The 18913-nt window shown below is 35.6% G+C and overlaps 2 protein-coding genes across 3 annotated transcripts; both read left to right on the top strand.

Annotated features, from left to right (window-relative positions):
* Positions 1-3374: 3374 nt before the first annotated feature.
* On the top strand, positions 3375-7485 carry LOC107638970 (Protein phosphatase 2C family protein). The gene is made up of 4 exons (XM_088483956.1): positions 3375-4111; positions 4469-4839; positions 5811-6047; positions 6937-7485. The coding sequence occupies exons 1-4, from the start codon at positions 3823-3825 to the stop codon at positions 7147-7149; spliced, it is 1110 nt and encodes a 369-aa protein (XP_088340082.1). The 5' UTR covers positions 3375-3822; the 3' UTR covers positions 7150-7485.
* A 2965-nt stretch (positions 7486-10450) lies between these two features.
* LOC107637606 (uncharacterized) lies at positions 10451-11969 on the top strand. Of its 2 annotated transcripts, none has more exons than XM_021120821.2 (3): positions 10451-10666; positions 10767-10874; positions 11349-11969. In XM_021120821.2, the coding sequence occupies exons 1-3, from the start codon at positions 10559-10561 to the stop codon at positions 11760-11762; spliced, it is 630 nt and encodes a 209-aa protein (XP_020976480.1). In that variant the 5' UTR covers positions 10451-10558; the 3' UTR covers positions 11763-11969. The 2 variants fall into 2 exon arrangements, with proteins under 2 accessions (XP_020976480.1, XP_016196489.1); XM_016341003.3 differs by having other exon boundaries at positions 10546-10661.
* Positions 11970-18913: the final 6944 nt, after the last annotated feature.

The following is an 18913-nucleotide window of genomic DNA, read 5'->3' as shown; positions in this document are numbered from 1 at the left end:
TTTTAACAGAAATACCTTCAATGGTGGCGATAGCAACGACGAAGCGACACCCTCGAATAATGTCTCAATGGTGGAGTTGAGTTCGGCTGACGTTGATGTGCACAACGAAGGGAAGAAGGAGGGAATGAAGGAGAATAACAGTAAAAAAGCTAATTTTGTCTTTTTAAAAAAATGAAGAGAAGAGATAAGATTCAAAAAAATTAAAGTATCTTAAAATTTTTTTTTTGGTGACTGAAGTATCTTTAATTTGAGAACGAAATATTTTATTAAATCAAACATTTTTTTTTATCACAATAGAGACTTAATTAAAAAAATTTAAGAATCTAATTAAAAAAAATATCAAAATCTAATTAAAAATTTGACAAAACTACAAAAACTAACAGAATAATTAAACCTTATATTATCTCTAGACTTTCTTCTGCCATTAAACTAGATGGATGATGACTCAATTAAAATGAATCTTATACATAATCTATTTACAAAAAGAAATTAACTAAATATATATGAAAGTCTCCGATCCAACCATGATGTAAATGTATTACTCAAATTTTTAAAAATTGAATTAGTCATCAAATAAGTGAAATTATAAATAAAAAAATTTAATTAGAATTTAACTGAAACTAAGTTAAATATAATAAAATAATATATTTATATATAAAATATATTTTTTAAAAATTGATTATTTATTTATTATTTTAAACCAGTTATATATTAAAAAATTGCACCAATTCAATTGATTAATCAATTTTTGATTGATTTACTGTCAAATAATTTTGTTTATCTTAAATTAGATCAATGTAATAACCACCTTTCAATTAATCAAACCAAATTGATCAATTCAATCTGATTCTCATAACCATACTATTACTATTCATGTGATCTTTAATACAATAGTAAGATATGGAAAAACAAATGCAATTGATCAATGGGTAATAATGCTATATGTATCATGCCTTATACTTTTTAATAAAAAGTGAAGATTATCTTTTGTCAACAGATAAATTACCAAAAAATTATAATGTATCATGTGCATATTTTTTATAAATTTAGTAAATTTTTTTTATTTTTAATCTAATTTTATTCTTCACAAAAGAAACATCAATATTGATAGATTCAATTAGTTATTATTTATGAATATAGCCAATGCAAATGAAAAAAAAACCTTCAATTAACTAATTAAATATGTCTTATTTCCTTTTTAAAAGAGAAAAAAATAGAAATGATATTAAAGTGTCTATTTTGTTTAAAATAAAATCAAACCAAAATTTTCAATTTTAATATTAAAAATATCATAGATTAAATTATTCAAACTGACATCTTTTTGTGATTGAAATAAACTAAACAAAGAAAAACAAAACAAACAAAACAAAAAAACTGCTTAAATAGAGGGACAGTCTCGTTTAAGACTACTCTTAAACTCCTTCTAAGGTGAAGGAAGCTCTACATGAGAAAGTTGTAACTTTATCGCCATATTTGCCATAATGTCTGCCACCGTGTTTATATCTCTCATAATCAAACGAAAGTCAACACGCCAATTCTAATGCATGATATCTCTTATTTTGAGCACCAATGGATCAATAAACCCAAAACCATCTTGGTGATTAGTAACAAGATTAAACGCTTTCACACAATCTGTCTCACAAATAACATCTCGTTGACCCACATCCCAAGCTAAGAGATATCCTCTCCAAATAGCAAATAATTCTTCTTGAAGAATACTATTACTCTCAATCATTCATAAACACTCCCTTTGCCAACTCTCATTACAATCTCTAATAACACAAGCAAAACCAACACTATCACCCGAATCAAGATAACTAGCATCACAATTAATCTTAAAAGTACCAATGGATGGGGATTCCAAAAACCATTTAGAGTAGAGGGAAGGGACATACGTTGTAATTCAAAAATATTCCTGAACTTATTTTCTGAAGTTAATGCCAGACAAATTACTTTTTTTGGAGGCCAAGTTTCATGAGGATTAAAGATGTCATTATTCCTTACTCGCCATATCCACCAAAGTCTCGAAAAGGACTTGAACGGATGCTTTCTGCTATGATACAAGAACCAATTCTTCAAATCCAAAGAATAACAAGAAATATCCAACCTATGCCAAAAAGCTGAGCTTTTAGATAATCCCGAATACAATGTAAAACCGATTCTTGGCTAGAAAGACATCTTGGGCACCTATCTGATGACGACATCCCTCTTCTGAAGCGAAAACTTGCAGTAGGAAGAGCCTCCTTAAGACACAACCAAGCCAAAAAATTGTGCTTTTTCGGAACAAGCTGGCGCTAAAGCTAAAGCCAATTCTCCTGCTCCTCCCAACCAAACAGCTACTTACACAACCACAAGTAACCATTGCTTGAGTTATAGACTTTGGCAGTAGATCCAAACCAATACCAACCCACTTCTGGACCTGCTTGCACATCTGAATTGTAAGAGAGAATATTACCTTTCAGATTTTGAGATAAAAGAGAATAAAGAGTATCTAAATGCCACCTACCAACCGACCAAATATCCTGTATCCGGAGATTTGAATCAGAAATGTGAACATATTCCATCTCATTAGATAACCGTCCTTCTCTCCTCTAGTTAGAAAACCAAAAATTCTGGTTCAAATTCCAATACACCAAGCAAACCCATCCTTCAACGCCTTTCCAAGCCTTGCAAAGACTCCTCCAAATGGGAGAGTCCTTGTTCTTGGACAACTAAAACAGTCATATAGAGATGATCGGTATTTGGCATCTAACAATTAGACCCATAATTTGTTTGGCTACTAGAATAAAGTCCAAATTAGCTTCTCAAGAAGAGCAATATTCACACCGTAAGAATCTCTAATCCCTAAACCTCCATATTTTTTTGGAGTAACCAATACCTTCCAACTAACAAGATTCAATCTTCTTCCATCAACTTGTCATTTCCAAAGAAAATTCCTCGTCATAGACTCCAATTTACTAATGATTCCTTTGAAAAAAATAGAGACCTGCATCTGGTACATGGGAATAACGGCTGCAACAGAATTAACCAAACAGAGTCTACCAGCCCGATTGAGTAAATTTCCTTTCCAGTTTGCTAGTCTACTCCGAATTTTATCCAGGACACCATTTAAAACTGAACGAGTCACCTTAGAATGACTAAGAGTAACTCCAAAATACTTGCCCAAATTCTGGACAAATCTGATAAAAGATATCTCAGTAAAAATCTCAAAAAAAAAAAAAAAAAAAGATAGAAACTAGGAAAGCTATTTCTCAAGGAAAATTACTCATTTGAAATTAATATAATAATTGTATATAAGAATAATAATTACCATATAAATAAACAAGTATTATGCGAAGAGGTTCAATAAAAATTTGTAGACAGTATCTAATGACATTTGAGTAGCCAACATTTTTTAATTTGTACAATTTTTTTCCTTAAATTATAAACGAAGGAAAAAAAGGGGATAAAAAAGAAAATCAAAATTGAAAAGAAGGAAGGAGGCAAGAAAACAGAAGTGGTTCCCCACAGCATCCCCTTCCCAACAAGAGAAGCAAGAAGCCCGTTCCTGTTACTGTTCCTCTACCACCGAACACACCCGCTTCTTCTCTTTGCTAACCTGCGCCTCCCGCCTTATCCTGCGCACACTTTCTTCGATAACATTCACCCACAAAGGCAGCCCCCTTTCTCTCTCATCTCTCTCTCTCTTCTCTCTCCCTCTCTACAACATCATCGCCATCAACCTTTCCCCATTGGAACCATAAGGTCCCTTTTTTCCGGTGTTGTTAGGGGTTTAGGGTTGGGGGAAGAAGCACTAGGGTTAGGGTTTCTGAGAGATGTTGTATGATGAATCTTTTTTCTCTATGTTGGAAGCCGTTCGGCCACGGCGGCGGTGATGCTGTCTCTGCCGCCGCCGGAAGGGAAGGCAAGGACGGCCTTCTCTGGTTCCGCGATGTCGGAAGGTACGGCTCCGGCGAATTCTCGATGGCCGTTGTCCAGGCCAACCAGGTCCTCGAGGATCAGAGCCAGATCGAGTCCGGTCCCCTCGGAACCTTCGTCGGCGTCTACGACGGCCACGGTGGCCCCGACGCCTCCCGCTATGTCTGCGATAACTTGTTCCGCAACTTTCAAGGTTCCCAAATTTTAGAGTTCTTCTCAATTACGAGCTCGCTTTGCTATTACTTATGACTTATGAATGATCTTTCATTCGATTCGCTTTTTCGTGATTGTTTGAAAAAGTTGTTCCTTTTTTCGTTTTTCACGTGAATCACTGATGAAGTGTGTGTGAACTGTGAAGTAGTTGCTCTGTCTCTATCGATAACTTCTCTTTTGGCTTGTGAATTGAATTTGGATGTGATTTGAACTAAATTTTGATTAGACTTTCAGTCTCTAATTTTTTGGTTTCTCGTTCATGGTTTATTATTTTTTTTGGTGAAGGGGCACTTCTTATTGAGCTGTATTAGGCTTTCTGTTTGTTGTTTGTGTGCAGCTGCGTCAGCTGAGTCACAGGGGGTTGTGACGGCCGAGACTATTCAAACAGCGTTCCGGAGAACTGAGGAAGGGTTCACTGCTCTTGTTTCTGATCTGTGGAGTACTCGGCCTCAAGTTGCCACTACCGGGACATGCTGTCTGGTTGGAGTGATCTTCCAGCAGACGTTATTTGTGGCGAATCTAGGAGATTCCCGTGTTGTGTTGGGTAAGAAAGTTGGCAACACCGGTGGGGTCGCAGCGATTCAGCTATCTGCTGAACACAATGCGAATCTTGAGGCTGTTAGGCAGGAGCTTAAAGAATTGCACCCTGATGATCCCCAAATTGTTGTCCTTAAACATGGAGTGTGGAGAGTAAAAGGCATTATTCAGGTAATTTACACGCTTCTTTCTTCCTCTGGAAAAGTTAATCATGTTAAACCAGCATCTTCATGAATGTGATCAAACATTTATTACTTGAATTCTCCAGTGTCTGTTCTGTTGAGGTGCTGTGATCTATGTGAAAATTGTGTATTGAGTTTTGATGTTAGGGAAAACAGTGCCTTAACTGCCTTGTGTGTCCCATGCCTTATTTTATCTGATATTTTCATCCTCACTATGTTCTGGTGTGTCTTGCCACAGTTCTGCCAGAATGCTTGTAAAAGTAAAGTGGGAATGTTAAACATTGTTCTTATTGGTTAGTGCACAAAAAACTACTCTTATTCTACTAAATTCTGGACTTAACTTCTTATCATATTAACTTAGGCCTTGTGGCATACTGTTACATATAATAGAAGGAAGAGACTCACTTGGGAAGTATACTTAGTTAAGCTTGATGTTTGGTTCTATCACATATATTAGAATTTAGAAGCAAGAAACTCACTTAGGAAGTATAGTTAGTTATTCTTGGTGTTTGATTCTAAGGTTATTGAACAATCCCATTATAGAAGCAAGACAAACTTGGGAAGTATAGTTAATGAAGCTTTGATGAACAAGTTCTAAGTTTATTGAACAATACCGTGGCAAGGAACAAGACTAAATGCATCAGGAATTTGTTCGTGAAGTTAACAGGGGACAATGGTCCAAAGTCCCAAAATTGGTCTGAAATATTTGATTATGATAAATCATTTTTTATATAATATATTAATTATTTTTTTTCACAGCTAATCTGAACACACTTCTTTTCCAGATGTATTTCATTGTTTTATTCAATTAATCAAGTCTGTATTTGCTGGTTAGTCACTGGGTCCAGTTTTGCTGCTAACTCTTGCAACCATTATCCTTTTTTTTTTCTTTTGTTAGTATTACTTTTCACACTGGAATAATGACAACATTGTATCACACTTCCATGATGTTTGGTGCAGGTTTCTAGATCTATAGGTGACGTATATATGAAACATGCGCAGTTTAACCGGGAACCAATTAATCCCAAATTCAGACTTCCTGAACCAATGAACATGCCTATCTTGTCTGCTAATCCAACTATTATTTCTCATCCTCTCCAACCAAATGATTCCTTCCTTATATTTGCATCAGATGGTTTATGGGAGCACCTGAGTAATGAAAGAGCAGTGGATATTGTTCACAGCAACCCACGTGTGGTAAGGACCCCCCCCCCCCCCCCCCCTCTTTCACCTCTTTCTTTCACTAATATGTGTATGGGAATCATTGTGTTGTTGCTCTCTGCATTTTTCTGGCTACAAATTGCTTTAGTTTAATAATTTAAGTTTCAATTCATACAACGGGTTATCTGAGTGTAACCCCCTATTTTCTTGCAATACTATTGTGAATGGAGTAGTTTCTGTTGCTTGTGTCATAGGTTTCACAAGTCACACATATTTACTGTTCAGTCGACCACCCTGTCTCAACTGCTAGCCTTGTGCTTGAAGCTTTATTCATTTAGTTTAAAGTTTCGAGTCTCCTTAATCCTCATCACTTCCTATTCCTGTTTATATATTCTTTCTTGGCAACATTCAAAATGCAATTCCAAGATGAGTGCAAGGATTCTTTTATGGCAAATATTGAGCGGAAAAGATTGTCATTCTGTATGCCTGCAAATTTAGTCCATGCTACGTTACAGGGCTTCTTAGTGGTTAAATATTCATATAACATAATTTCCATGATTGTGTATCTTTCTATTTATTGACTTTTAACACCCCCCCCCCCCCAAAAAAAAAAAAAAAAAAACCTAACCCACCACAATAGCTTGACCTGTAGATGATGCCACATTACTTCTCTTTTGCTCTCATGATCTTAACTCAATAAAGGGGAAACCACTTAGACATTTCCTTTTTCATTATTGCTACCTCTTACTTTATTGGTATGATGCAGAAGAGTTTATAGGTTAAAACTAAGTTTTAGAGTTGCCATATCATGATATGGCTTTGCATTTTAGTTTTTGAGATTTTATTAATCAGCTGTTATGTGATTTTATATGTCTACCTATACGTTGGCATAATAGTTGATGAGAAAGCTCGTATATGGGTGCAGGGTAGTGCGAAGAGGCTAGTGAAGGCTGCACTACAGGAAGCAGCAAGAAAACGAGAAATGAGATATTCAGACCTGAGGAAGATAGACAAGAAGGTTCGGCGCCATTTTCACGATGATATAACTGTTATTGTTTTATTCTTAAACCACGACCTTATCTCCAGAGGCACCCTTCTCCACCCTCCACTATCCATTCGCAGCGCCCTCGATCACTGACTCACTCTTCCTAGTTTCTACCAATGTAAACATGCTCTTCTTTTCTCCTTTTCCCCCCCTTTCTTTTTGGACGGCTTGTAAACATGCATGGCTTTGTCTGCTTTGTCTTTGTGTTATACGGGGGGTGTTATGTTGTGTTCTGGCAACTGTTTCAGTGGATAAGATTGGGTTCTATCACTGGCAGTGTTGCTAGAATATACCATTCACTCTGCTGTGTCACCTATTGAGAATGCTGAGAGACAAAACAACTAATTCGTGAGGCTCCTACTTATCATAACACTTGTTATTAGAAAAATTTATCCATTAATTAAAATATTAGAAGAAAAATTTCATCAAGCCATTTTGATTTAGCAATAGCCCCCACTCTCCTGACTCAATCCTTTACATTGTGTTATCAGTTTGAGTTTCGTATATTATACAAGCAGTATACGTGTGCCGTTGTTTATGATTGCTGAATTCGTCATCTTTAAAGTTAGAATTTTGCGACAATTACGTTTGGTGACCAGCGACCGTATCTGAGGATTGATTTTATAGTTTAGACTCTTTTTTTTCGAAGTCATTGACTTCTGTTAAATGTTACTTCATTTGAGATAACTCAAATTCAATCTGTCTCGAGGTGCCAATGCGAAAACAAACTCACTCTAAATAACCATTATTATCTATCTCCTGATCTAGCACAGTTCCGTTGAAACCTATAACACATTTTAGAATAACTCATTAATCATCATGTTAGTTTGATATTGCGAAGTTAGATATAAGAGTTTTAAACAATGTACAAATTGAATGATTTGATTTAAAATTTATTCAATATAGAAATCTAATTAAAAAATTAAGATTTTAAACAAAGTTAAAAATTAGGTAAAACTGCCTACAAGATCCTCTATTGTTTTTCGATCGACAATTTCATTCACGGATTTTTTTAAAATAAATAAAATAAATGTTTTATATTTTAAAATAAATAATTTGTAGTATTTTTACTAAAATGCACCGTATCTCTTATTTTATTTATAGTATAAATGAAATAAGAATGCAAACGAGATAAGGCACAAAACAATGTGGCCGTATTACTTTTGTACACATGGTGTATAACTGTCTTTTTTCATTTACAGTGTAAACGAAATACGTGCACTTTTATTTATAAGAGTGGAGGAGGCCTATATATATGTATTTCGTCCACAACGCCTATTGAGTCCTTATTACATCAATTTCTTCAACTTTTCTCCTACTTTTACCTTTTTCTAACTAAATTTTCAAATTACTACGAGATTATGGCGTATGCTGATGCATATGATGCGGACATCAACCGACTGAACGCGACATGACACATTGTTGGGGCAGCTGACTTTGAAGTTGGTATTGTTTTTTATTTTATGTTTATGTTAAAGCATACGTGTGTAGCCATACTTAGGATACTTTTATAGTAGTATGCAGTATATGTTACGCGAATGAATATATTGTTAGCAATGGTTTAATGATAGTGTATGGTTTTCGACATACTTTGAAATGGATTTGTTATTTAGATGTTTATTTAGGTTTGTTTTTCTTTAAACATAGTTATTAAGTATCTGTTTATTAATTTAGTTATTAATTATTTAACTAGGCACTTTATTGTTTCAGGACAACAACTCTGCAGTGCTTGTAGCAACTTAGGCATCTTATTGTATGACTCCTCCAAATCGCCGTATATCTATGCAATTGCCTTTTGTTCTGCTATCCAGACCTTTCTATACGAGGGTTTGAAGTGATAGCTTTGTCTAACTGTACCTTGTAGTACAGCGATGCTGACGGATGGGTTGGACTTATCATTGGCAGAATGACACGGCAGATGAGGCTGCTGTCCAACTGTCGATGGTCTTGAGACACAGTTGGTGCTAAACACGTGTGCGCTCCTCCAACACTACGGCCTACACACCTCCCTAATGAAATAACACACACATGGTTGGCATTTACACAAAATATAACAATGATAAATGATATTAATTACACCACAGTTAAACGAGGCCTCGCCAATATCCGAAATTCTATCGGAGGGAAATACGGAGACTCCACAGGCATCCAGCTGCATATTATCGGCAAAGAACATGGTAATTTAATCGGTTCGACTCCACTACTCGGTACTAAACACTTCTACGGATGCTGTAATTCTTCATGTCCTGCATCCTTGCATCTATAATCTTAAATATGTGGCCAACCCTAAACTCCACACCACCGTCTAAGTTGTAATCATCTTCACCCGTGTTGGAAAACAGAGTTTTCTCGCACATCGCGTCTAGATCCAACGTCTGATAGTTATTGGGTACAGCTGATAAGGCCGAAATTGGTTACAAGGCAGGAAGAAGATACCGAACTGATACTTCCACTGGCGTCTCGGCTACAAACTCTTCCTCGTTATCATCTTCAGAAGAACCACTATCGTTGCTATTCGCAACATATTACTCGTCGGATTCCTCACCATCCACATCCATGTCTTCCACTGGACTCGCAACGTGTATTAGTGGGGATGTGAGAGGTGGGTCATCCTGTACGAAATCCGAGTGGTCATATTCATTGCCACCAAAATCACCGACCTCCGCAAAAAGCTACATAACTTGTTCCACCATGATTCTCCCATGAATGTCAAACATAAGCCACACATGCTCGTCTCTATGGAGCCAAAACAGACAAAACTAGAAAACTCTATTTCCCATCAGTGCTACTCCACCATTCTTATCTCTTTTCTCTCACTACCACGAACGCTACTCAATATCAGACTCTTCAATTTAGACAAAGAACCAACTCGCCAGGTGCACAATAGAATGAGATTATCACACTCAAATATGATTCTGGTGTCACTATTTCTCATATAAAAATTATGATACACACTTACAACCACATATCTACCACCACTAGACATTTTGGCTTATTTTTCAGAAGAAAAACGGAGGAGATGAAGAAATGAGATGTTTGTAAAGAATACAAAAGGTTGCACATCCTTTTATAGTTGCGAAAAATTTGTCATAATGTATCTCGTTTACACTGTAAACATTATAATTATTTATGTATCTCATTTACGGTGTAAATGAAATAAATACGTCTAGTGTTTTGTACCTTATCTCATTTATAGCATAAATGTGATACGTGCACTCTTATTTTTTTTATACTATAAACGAGATAAGTGATACGGTGTATTTTAGTAAAAATGTTACAAATTGTTTATTTTAGAAAATAAAACGTTTATTTTATTTATTTAAAAAAAAAATCCTTTCTTTCACCTATTTGAAAAAAATAAAAGAAAATCCGGCGTATATGGCCCACTGGACAATAATCCCCTTAAAGGGTAGCAGCATTCTGATGCAAACCATCGTTTTTTTACTATAAATAGAAAAGATTTGAACGTTTTCTTTCACACAGAAAAGCTTTCTCCCGCCAAATGAAGGATCACCAACTCCAAACACCACTGAAGCTCTCTCTCTCTACTCGCTCCGCAGAGAATCACCATGCCAAATCCAAAGTTCCCTCTTCCAAGAAATCTAGTAAGGCACGCCTTGTGAACCCTAATCGCTCGCATTTCCCCCGTTTTCTTCTTCATTTTTCCTTTTCTCACATTCCATTCTTCTGTCTCTTCTCTTTCGAGCCAGATCACCCGCAAGAACTTGAATGCAGAATTCACTTGCGTTTCTGAGGATTCCGTGGACTCCTCACCGATCTCTGAGATCTCCTACCTAAACCACAACGATGATGCTAAGGTAAGTTCGAATCTGAGTATTTCTACCTTTTTTTTTTCTTTTTTATTTAAACGCAAATTTCATAAGCGGTTTTCGTAATTTTTCTGTTCTTTTATCTAATTTAAGTTTTACTTGAAAATATTCTGTGTGTGGTTGTTTTGTGGCTCAACTCTCACTCTTAGATCTGTTTATTTATCGCTAATATTTGTGATAATTTCTGTAATTAGATTCTAATTTAAGCATAGTTCAATGCTTTTATGTGCATAAAATTTTATGATCTTCAATGTAATTTAAGCAGACTTGAAAATTTTTCGGTGTGCATGTTGTGTGTAATTATTTATGTGATACATTTCTTAGATGTGTTGAATTTTCACTAGAGCGATTCTTATTAGGCATATTGCAACTGTTTTGATTCTGACGAAAGGAATACGAACATATAGTGGAGGATTTACCTGATTCAAATTGTTGATAATATATTTGATGTTTCTATTTCAGACCTTATTGGAAGAAACTCCTTCCATGACCTTGCTTCCAACGGATACAACTCTGTCTGAAATTACCAATGATGTAACAGGAAGTGGTTCAACTATTGATGACTGTGAGTTGGATGGTTTCAAGTTCAATTCTGTGGAGGCAGAGATTGCTCTTAATTTCCTCAAAAAATCAAAAGTTCATCTCCTCAAGTCCTCCAATGTTGCTCCGCACTATAGGAAGCTGATTGGTGAAATAATTGAGTATACCATACAGGATCTCAGCACAAAGAACATGCCAGAGGACACAGACTGCTTTAACAAAGTGTCATCAGAAAAAATTCGAACGGTATTTCTATGCTTCTTCGTTTGGATAATTGTCGTGTGGTTTATGCTTTTCTTCAATTCAGGTATTCCAAGTGGAGTGGTGCCGACTTGAATTGTTTCGCTGTGGTTGATATTCATATAGACTGCTCTCACCTAAAATACCAGAATGTGAGACTGCTTTAACAGAATTACCTATCTTTGAGTTTGCTACTCACCACATAATTCCTGGGTACGGATCAGGATGCATTTATTCTTTTGGACCCTTGTCTAGGTTATCGTTTCTTTTAACTTTTTTCTAATACTATAATTCAAGTGTTATTCTCCACTGAAAAAACAGGTGTTATGTTATACATTAGATCCATCAAGATCATGTTTTACTGCAGAAATATTTTAACAGTTTCTAAGCAATTTAATTATGAATTTGTTGCTACCTTTATTTGTTTCATCATGTCTTGACGACGTGCTGTTATCTGATATAGCTTAGGCCATACCCTATAAGCAATATGTATTTAGATATTTAACAAAACTCAGTTAGTCAGAACTTTTTAATACAGTTAGTGGTGGTTAGTTAGTTTGGCAGAGCTGGTAATTCTGTTAGTTATATATGGAAGTTAGTTATGTAAGAACACATGTATATAAGGATAGAATTCTTCCACTAAGCACTATTTATTGAAAAGATCCTCCGACATTCATTGGTTGGAATTTACTTTCCAACCCCTTTGTTTCATGTGATAGTAAAATTTATATTAGATAACCCAGCCAAAACTTTGATTTTGTGCCTCACATTTTAAAGTGTTTCAATTTTTTACTTATGTTTAATTATTAACGATTAGTTATTACTTAATTTTGTACTTATCCTTTCTACACGAGCTATTATATGTACTACTCTTCATATATACTAAGAGGGGTACACTTTATTTTGTAATTTTTTTTTGTTGTCTTATTATTATTATTTTATCGATTTTTAGCAAATCGGAAGTGGTTCGATATCTAGTGGTCTGGGAGCGAAACCTACTCATCTGTGAGTACTAATTTTCTAAAGTGCATCAAAAAATCTTTTCGATGAAATAAAAGAAAAGGAAATCTGAAAGATAAACAAAATAAACTTTGAAAATAAATTGACTGGAATGGAAAGAAATTGCATTGAAGGTAAATAAAGCAATAAATTGCCTTCGACAAGATCAAAGGACTTTGAAATCGAAAATAAAGTGCTAAATCTTAAAAGAAAACAGAAAGAGCAAATTTGCTTGAAAGATAAATTTGTAGAAAAAGTAAAGGTTACAGAAAATGTGAATATAATTTAAAAATAGTGGAAGGAACCCTACAGAAAAAAATGACTCAAATGCAGACTCAGAAAGTCCTTAGGATGTGAGTGTGCTTGAGTGTTTTTCTGAAGCAAAGTTTCAACCCCTTCATTGATCTTTCATCTATTTATAAGAATCTTTGACCAATCAGATTCAAAAGTAACTCCGACGCATGCTAGTCTTCGAATAACTATTCCCGCTCCTTTTGCCTAATATGAGTAACCGCTAAAAATAACCTTCGAAAAACTTTAATTCTTCGACTAAGCACACTGACCAGCTCCTCGACTGAATACGTCGAATAACTCTCGCTTCACATTCCTTGACAAAACCCTTTTCGATACGAGCTTTATTCTTTGAAATACAAACTCTTTAGATCTTGAATATAGTATTTCTCAAAATTCAGTACTTTTGATCAACAAATTGCCCCCTTAGGATTAATGTGTTTTTCGACAACATTTTAAAATGAAACACTTAATTCTATCTTCTCTAACTTTGCCACTATAATCAATTAATTTGTTTTAAATGAAATTTATTAATTTTCATTTATTTGTACCCACTCTGACACGTGCCCCACTATTAACTATTTCTCTTCCTTCCACCACACCTTCTCAAAGAAATTTTTTAATTTCAAAATTTAAAATACGAAATATGAAACGGCAGCACAACTCTTTCATTTTACTTAACAAAATTTTCATTGTTACTCAACATTAACTTTCTGTCTCCCAATTTTCACCTTTCTTTTTAAGCACTTTTTGCCATTTCTGAACCTTTCTACGCAAATTTTTCCCTCCATAAACAAATCAATCATCAGAACTCCCTTCGCGTATTCACCAATGGCTTCTTCTTCTGCTCCAAAAACCTTATCTGCCCAAGACAAAGGCAAAGGTCCCATAACTGAAACCTTTGAACAACTTGATTTGGAGGTTTTGAATCGATTCAATGATATTATCATTGAAGATCCCAAACATCTGCCTAAAGACAAAAGGATTCTTATCCCTTTCACTGTCGATGAGAAAACTTGCTATTTTGTTGATCCTTTACAAACCTTGGAGCATACCAAAAAGAATGCCCATGTCTTTTCCGGTGTTGAAGGAGAAGACTTACTCAATAAGCAAGACCTTTTCATTGCCCCCTTCATTGATCACAAAAAACCTTTCAGAAACAACCCAAAAATCACCACCCGAGGAGCTGACTTTCTTTCCTGGTATCAACGCCTCGAACCATCAAGAGGTGACGCTTGGAAGGCATAAGGTATCTACGACCTTCTTTGTCTCTCCCATTTCACACCTACCAGACACCACTGGATGATTGGGGCTGTGTTGTGTTTCTGGAACAAAACCACTAATAATTTTCATCTTCCTTGCGGAATGGTGGGGCCCATACTATTCGATGTTGCCGCCATTACTGGACTTTCGATAAACTATTCTGAGGCAACATTCGAAACAAAACCAACTCGAACCTGTCAGATAGTTCAAAAGAACTCTTACAATGACTTCATTCATTACCACATGGGTCATGAAAACGATCTTATGACTGTTGAGAAAAGTGTTGCCTTCTTATACTACTGGCTAAATGCTATCATCTTTTGCTCGAGGAGTGTTCAGATGCAGAAATTATTCCTCCCATTGGCTGCCTTCATGAAGGTCACAAATTTAACTTGGCCAAATTGATTTTGAGAAATTTATATGATCAATTAGGGCACCTAGTTGACTGCCTTTGAAACAAATCCTCAATCAATGTGGGTGGTCCCCTTTGGCTTCTACAAATCTGGTTAAATGCTATTTTTGAAAAATTCATGAAGCAAGATGGGGGCAACGTTTCGGAGAAATAACATATTGAAGGCTCTCAATTAGTCCCTTTACAACCGAACTTCAAGGATGCCACTCCGATTGAAGACCTCTTCTGGGCTGTATTTTCACTACTCTTGCAAAAGTTTTCAGAATGAGGATTTTACGTTTATCCATTTTCTACGTTGAAATTGTGGACCACCTTGGTTCGAACGTCGCATTTTTTCCAATGATGATGAAAATCACGTGGCAAGTGCAACTTGGGTAAATTTTCTTGCTGTTTAGGTATTTTCGATAGGAATACCTCAATACAAGAAAGAAATTTAAGGTAACTCTCCATGCTCCCCTTATGTCGCAAGACAAATAGGCTTTTCTCAAGCTATTCCATCGCTTGTCACTCAAAAACACAATGCTCTCTGTCATTTCGAATTCAAATCAAGAAAAGATATCCAAAGATGTCTTGGAGTCAACCAGACACATCGAAGCAACTATTCCCACTTGTCTTATGTTCGTAGTGCCTTCATCACTAAGTCTTTCATCGAGTGGTGGAACAATTACTACTCTCGATACAACCGTATCTTGGATGAGATCAAAGAATCTTCAATAAAAACTCTCCAGGTAATACAACCTAGACAACCAAAACAAAAGGCCCAGAAGATTTCAACCAAAACCTCAAAACCTGTAAAGGTAAACACTTGATCGATTCTTCCTAACGAAATTTGATCATTGTATATATTTTAATACACCTTATATTTACTGTTCGATTTCTGATTTAGAAACAATTATTAAGTGAAAGCACCTCTGACGAGAACCAACAATTATCTCGATCGAATCTTTTTTCCACATCTTTCGATAGTTTAGATTCAGAAGATTCATCGGAGACTTCCTCATTCCTACTTCTCCAACAAAGAAAATCTACTCAGGTACAACTATTTTTCGATTTAAACTTTTCTCATCGATCTCGAATTGTTTTACTCACAAAAATTTCTACCATGACAAAGGTTGTGGAGGCTGCTCGATCCATCCCTTCCTCACCGATTGCATAAATCAGTCTAAAAAAACAAGGAGACCAACATGGATTAGAACTTCAAGAATCGCACTCCTCTATTCCAACAATCATCATGGCTGATCCCATCCAAATTTTCTTCTAACAATTTTCGAAGAACCAAACTTGGTGGATATGAGCCAAGAAAAATCCCCAACTCCTCAAGCTGTAAACACTTCTCCTCCTTCTTCTCCTATTAATGCGGATTTCATTATCAAATCTCCGATTTCACAAACCCTCATTTCACCTGTTCGAGAAACCAGAAAGACTACACATTCTCCACAAAAAATAGCAAGTCCAATAAAACCAACTAAACCATCTTCCTCACAAGGTCCCGAACTTTCGAAAGAGACCCTACTCATTACCCCCGAACTTCAGGATGCTGACTTGGCTAATCTAGTAGCTGTCTTGACTAAAATCACTCAAGAAGAAGAAATTCCTGCCTCGAGTCCAATTACTGAAGGTTTACCAACATCAAATCTTCATGAAAATCTCAACTCCAAAACACTCAAGCAATCAGCTTCTCTTTTTAGGATGTTAACCTACACTGCTGACGAATGGGTTGCACAACATGATTTGAACAGCCTTTTATCTAACATCTTGAGTTCTTCTCTTGAATTCTAGGTTTCACCTGAATTTTCCTCCACAGTGAGAAGATTTACCAGAGTTTCAAACAACTTTTCTATCGCTCAAGACAGAATAAAGGAAGCCAAAGAAAAAACAACAAAGATCAAAACAGAATCAAAAGAAATGGGCGTTGTCTACCAATCGATTCAAAAGTCGTACAAAGAGTTTGACCTAAGAATTGCCCAAGCTACTACCATTCAAGCCTATTTTGACAAGCGAAAAGAAGAACTCAAAAGGGAACTTGCCAGGATTCAGGAGAAAGAAGCTGAATTGGCAGGGCCTTATGCTGCAGCACAACAAAAAAACAAGATCTCTTCAAAGAACTTTGCAAAGTAGAAACTAAATAAGAAGAGATCAACAGAAGATATGACAGGGTATAAAACAAAGAGCATGATGAAGTCGAAGCTTATTCTTCCCTCAATGGTGAAAGAGTTCAACTTTGAATGGAACTCAAGGAGCTATTAGCTCCTCACTTGCCCAAAATTTGATATATTGTTTGAACTGAATTTTTATTTCATCTGTACTTTTCTCTAAATACTACTTTCTATGCATCGATATTGCTTCAAGTATTTTCCATTTATCAATTTCACTATATTGCCAGAATCAATATCTTTAATGCAATATGCATTCCCGGAATACAAATCGATTACCTGAAAATGTCCTTCCCAATTATGGGACCATTTACCGAAAAATTTTGACTTCTTTTCTATTGGTAAAATAACTTTTAAAACTAACTCTCCCATACTAAAGCACTTCTCTTTTACTCAACAATTATAATTTCGAGCAATATTATTCTTCTGATAAATCATATTCTCAAGTGCTAAAATACATTCTTAATTTAAATCATTCAACTCATCATACATCACATTCCAATAATCTTCAATCGGTAAATCGTCTTGCCTCGTTACTTTTAAAGTTTTAAGATTAATCTCTAATGGCAACACTGCATAATGGCCATACACCAATTTATAAGGAGACGTATTCGTCGACCCTCTAGGTGAATTTCGATAAGCCCACAATACTTGGCTTAAAATCTCATGCCAAGTTCGAGGTTTTTGACCGATTTGCTTCTTAATCAAATTGATCAATATTTTATTCGCTGCCTCAACCTGACCATTTGCTTGTGCATAATATGGAGTTGAAGTTATCATAGTAATGTTTCTCGAGGCAGTAAACTTTTTAATACGTTGATCAGTAAACATAGTCCCCTAATCAATACTCAAGGTTTGAGGAATTCCAAATCGATGAATTATGTATTCCTCTATGAAGTCAATAATTTCATTTTGTCTTGCCTCTATTAAAGGAATAGCTTCAACCCACTTTGTAAAATAATCAATTGCCACTAGGATAAATTTATGATTCTTCGATGAAGATGGGTGTATTATTCCAATCAAATCCAAAGCCCATCCTCAAAATAGCCATGGATTAATAATGGAATTATCTCAGAGGCTGAAATCTATTGCATCACTCTGTGTCGTTGGCACTCCTGACATGCTTTCGCATAATCAATACAGTCTTTGATCATAGAGGGCCAATACACTTGATCTCGTCGAAGTACCCATTTCATTTTCATTCCAGCCTAATGGGTACCACATATTCCTCTATGAACTTCTCCAAGAGCAATATCTTTATCCGATTGACTTAAACACCTGGAAAGGCTACCATCGATGCCTTTCTTGTATAACTCATCAGCCATCAATACAAAATTCATTGCTTTTAATTTAATTTTTCAATCCACCCAAATATTGGAATTTTTCAAATATTCAGCAATTGGTTTTCTCCAATCATCATCATTCCATTCGTTTAGAATCAAAGCCTCTCTTTCTTCGATGGGTACCAGAATTTGACGAACTTTTTCCAATTTCTCCAACGTCTCAGGGAGTATTTTATATCTCGATGCAATTTGGGCCAACTCATTAGCAATTTTATTTCGAACCCTTAGAATGCGAACTAGAGACACTTTTCCAAAAGACACTAACAACTCCCATGCTATCGATAAATACTTTTGTAACTTCTCGTTATTGCACTTGAACTCTTTAGATAACTGCTTCAAAACCAATTGGGAATTCCCAAGGATTTGAACATCCAATGCTCCTTTACCAATCAACATTTCTAAACCCAATATCAAGTCCTCATATTTGCGACATTATTCGAACAAGGATATTTTAATCCAAAAAGAAATTCTGATGGGGAACCTTCCGAAGAAATAATCAAAATCCCAACTCCAGTACCATCTTTGTGTTTCGAACCGTCAAAATATAGTTTCCAACAATCGGAAACTACATCGACTATATTTGCCTCCTGGTCATTAAGATTGTTTAGTCGATCGACTAGAAAATCTGCAATGACCTGACTTTTCACAGCCTTGGCTGGCACATATTGCAAATCGAACTTCGTTAAAGCAAGCATTCACTTTCCTAACTGACCTCTTAACATAGGATAAGATAACATATATTTTATCAAATCTGTCTGTGCAATCACTTTCACATTTTTAGCAACC

The sequence above is a fragment of the Arachis ipaensis genome, chromosome B4 (assembly GCF_059453495.1).
Source record: "Arachis ipaensis isolate K30076 ecotype BB chromosome B4, ASM5945349v1, whole genome shotgun sequence".
Classification (NCBI taxonomy): domain Eukaryota; kingdom Viridiplantae; phylum Streptophyta; class Magnoliopsida; order Fabales; family Fabaceae; genus Arachis; species Arachis ipaensis.
Note: the sequence above shows the minus strand (reverse complement) of the source record. Positions and strands in the feature narration are given on the sequence as shown.

Excerpts from the sequence above, each read along its gene's own strand:
- LOC107638970 (XM_088483956.1), top strand. The coding sequence starts at position 3,823 with ATGATGAATCTTTTTTCTCTATGTTGGAAGCCGTTCGGCCACGGCGGC. Across the intron at positions 4,112-4,468 it reads CTTGTTCCGCAACTTTCAAG|CTGCGTCAGCTGAGTCACAG; the intron begins GTTCCCAAATTT and ends GTTTGTGTGCAG. Across the intron at positions 6,048-6,936 it reads TTCACAGCAACCCACGTGTG|GGTAGTGCGAAGAGGCTAGT; the intron begins GTAAGGACCCCC and ends ATATGGGTGCAG.
- LOC107637606 (XM_021120821.2), top strand. The coding sequence starts at position 10,559 with ATGAAGGATCACCAACTCCAAACACCACTGAAGCTCTCTCTCTCTACT. Across the intron at positions 10,667-10,766 it reads CTTCCAAGAAATCTAGTAAG|ATCACCCGCAAGAACTTGAA; the intron begins GCACGCCTTGTG and ends CTTTCGAGCCAG. Across the intron at positions 10,875-11,348 it reads ACCACAACGATGATGCTAAG|ACCTTATTGGAAGAAACTCC; the intron begins GTAAGTTCGAAT and ends TTTCTATTTCAG.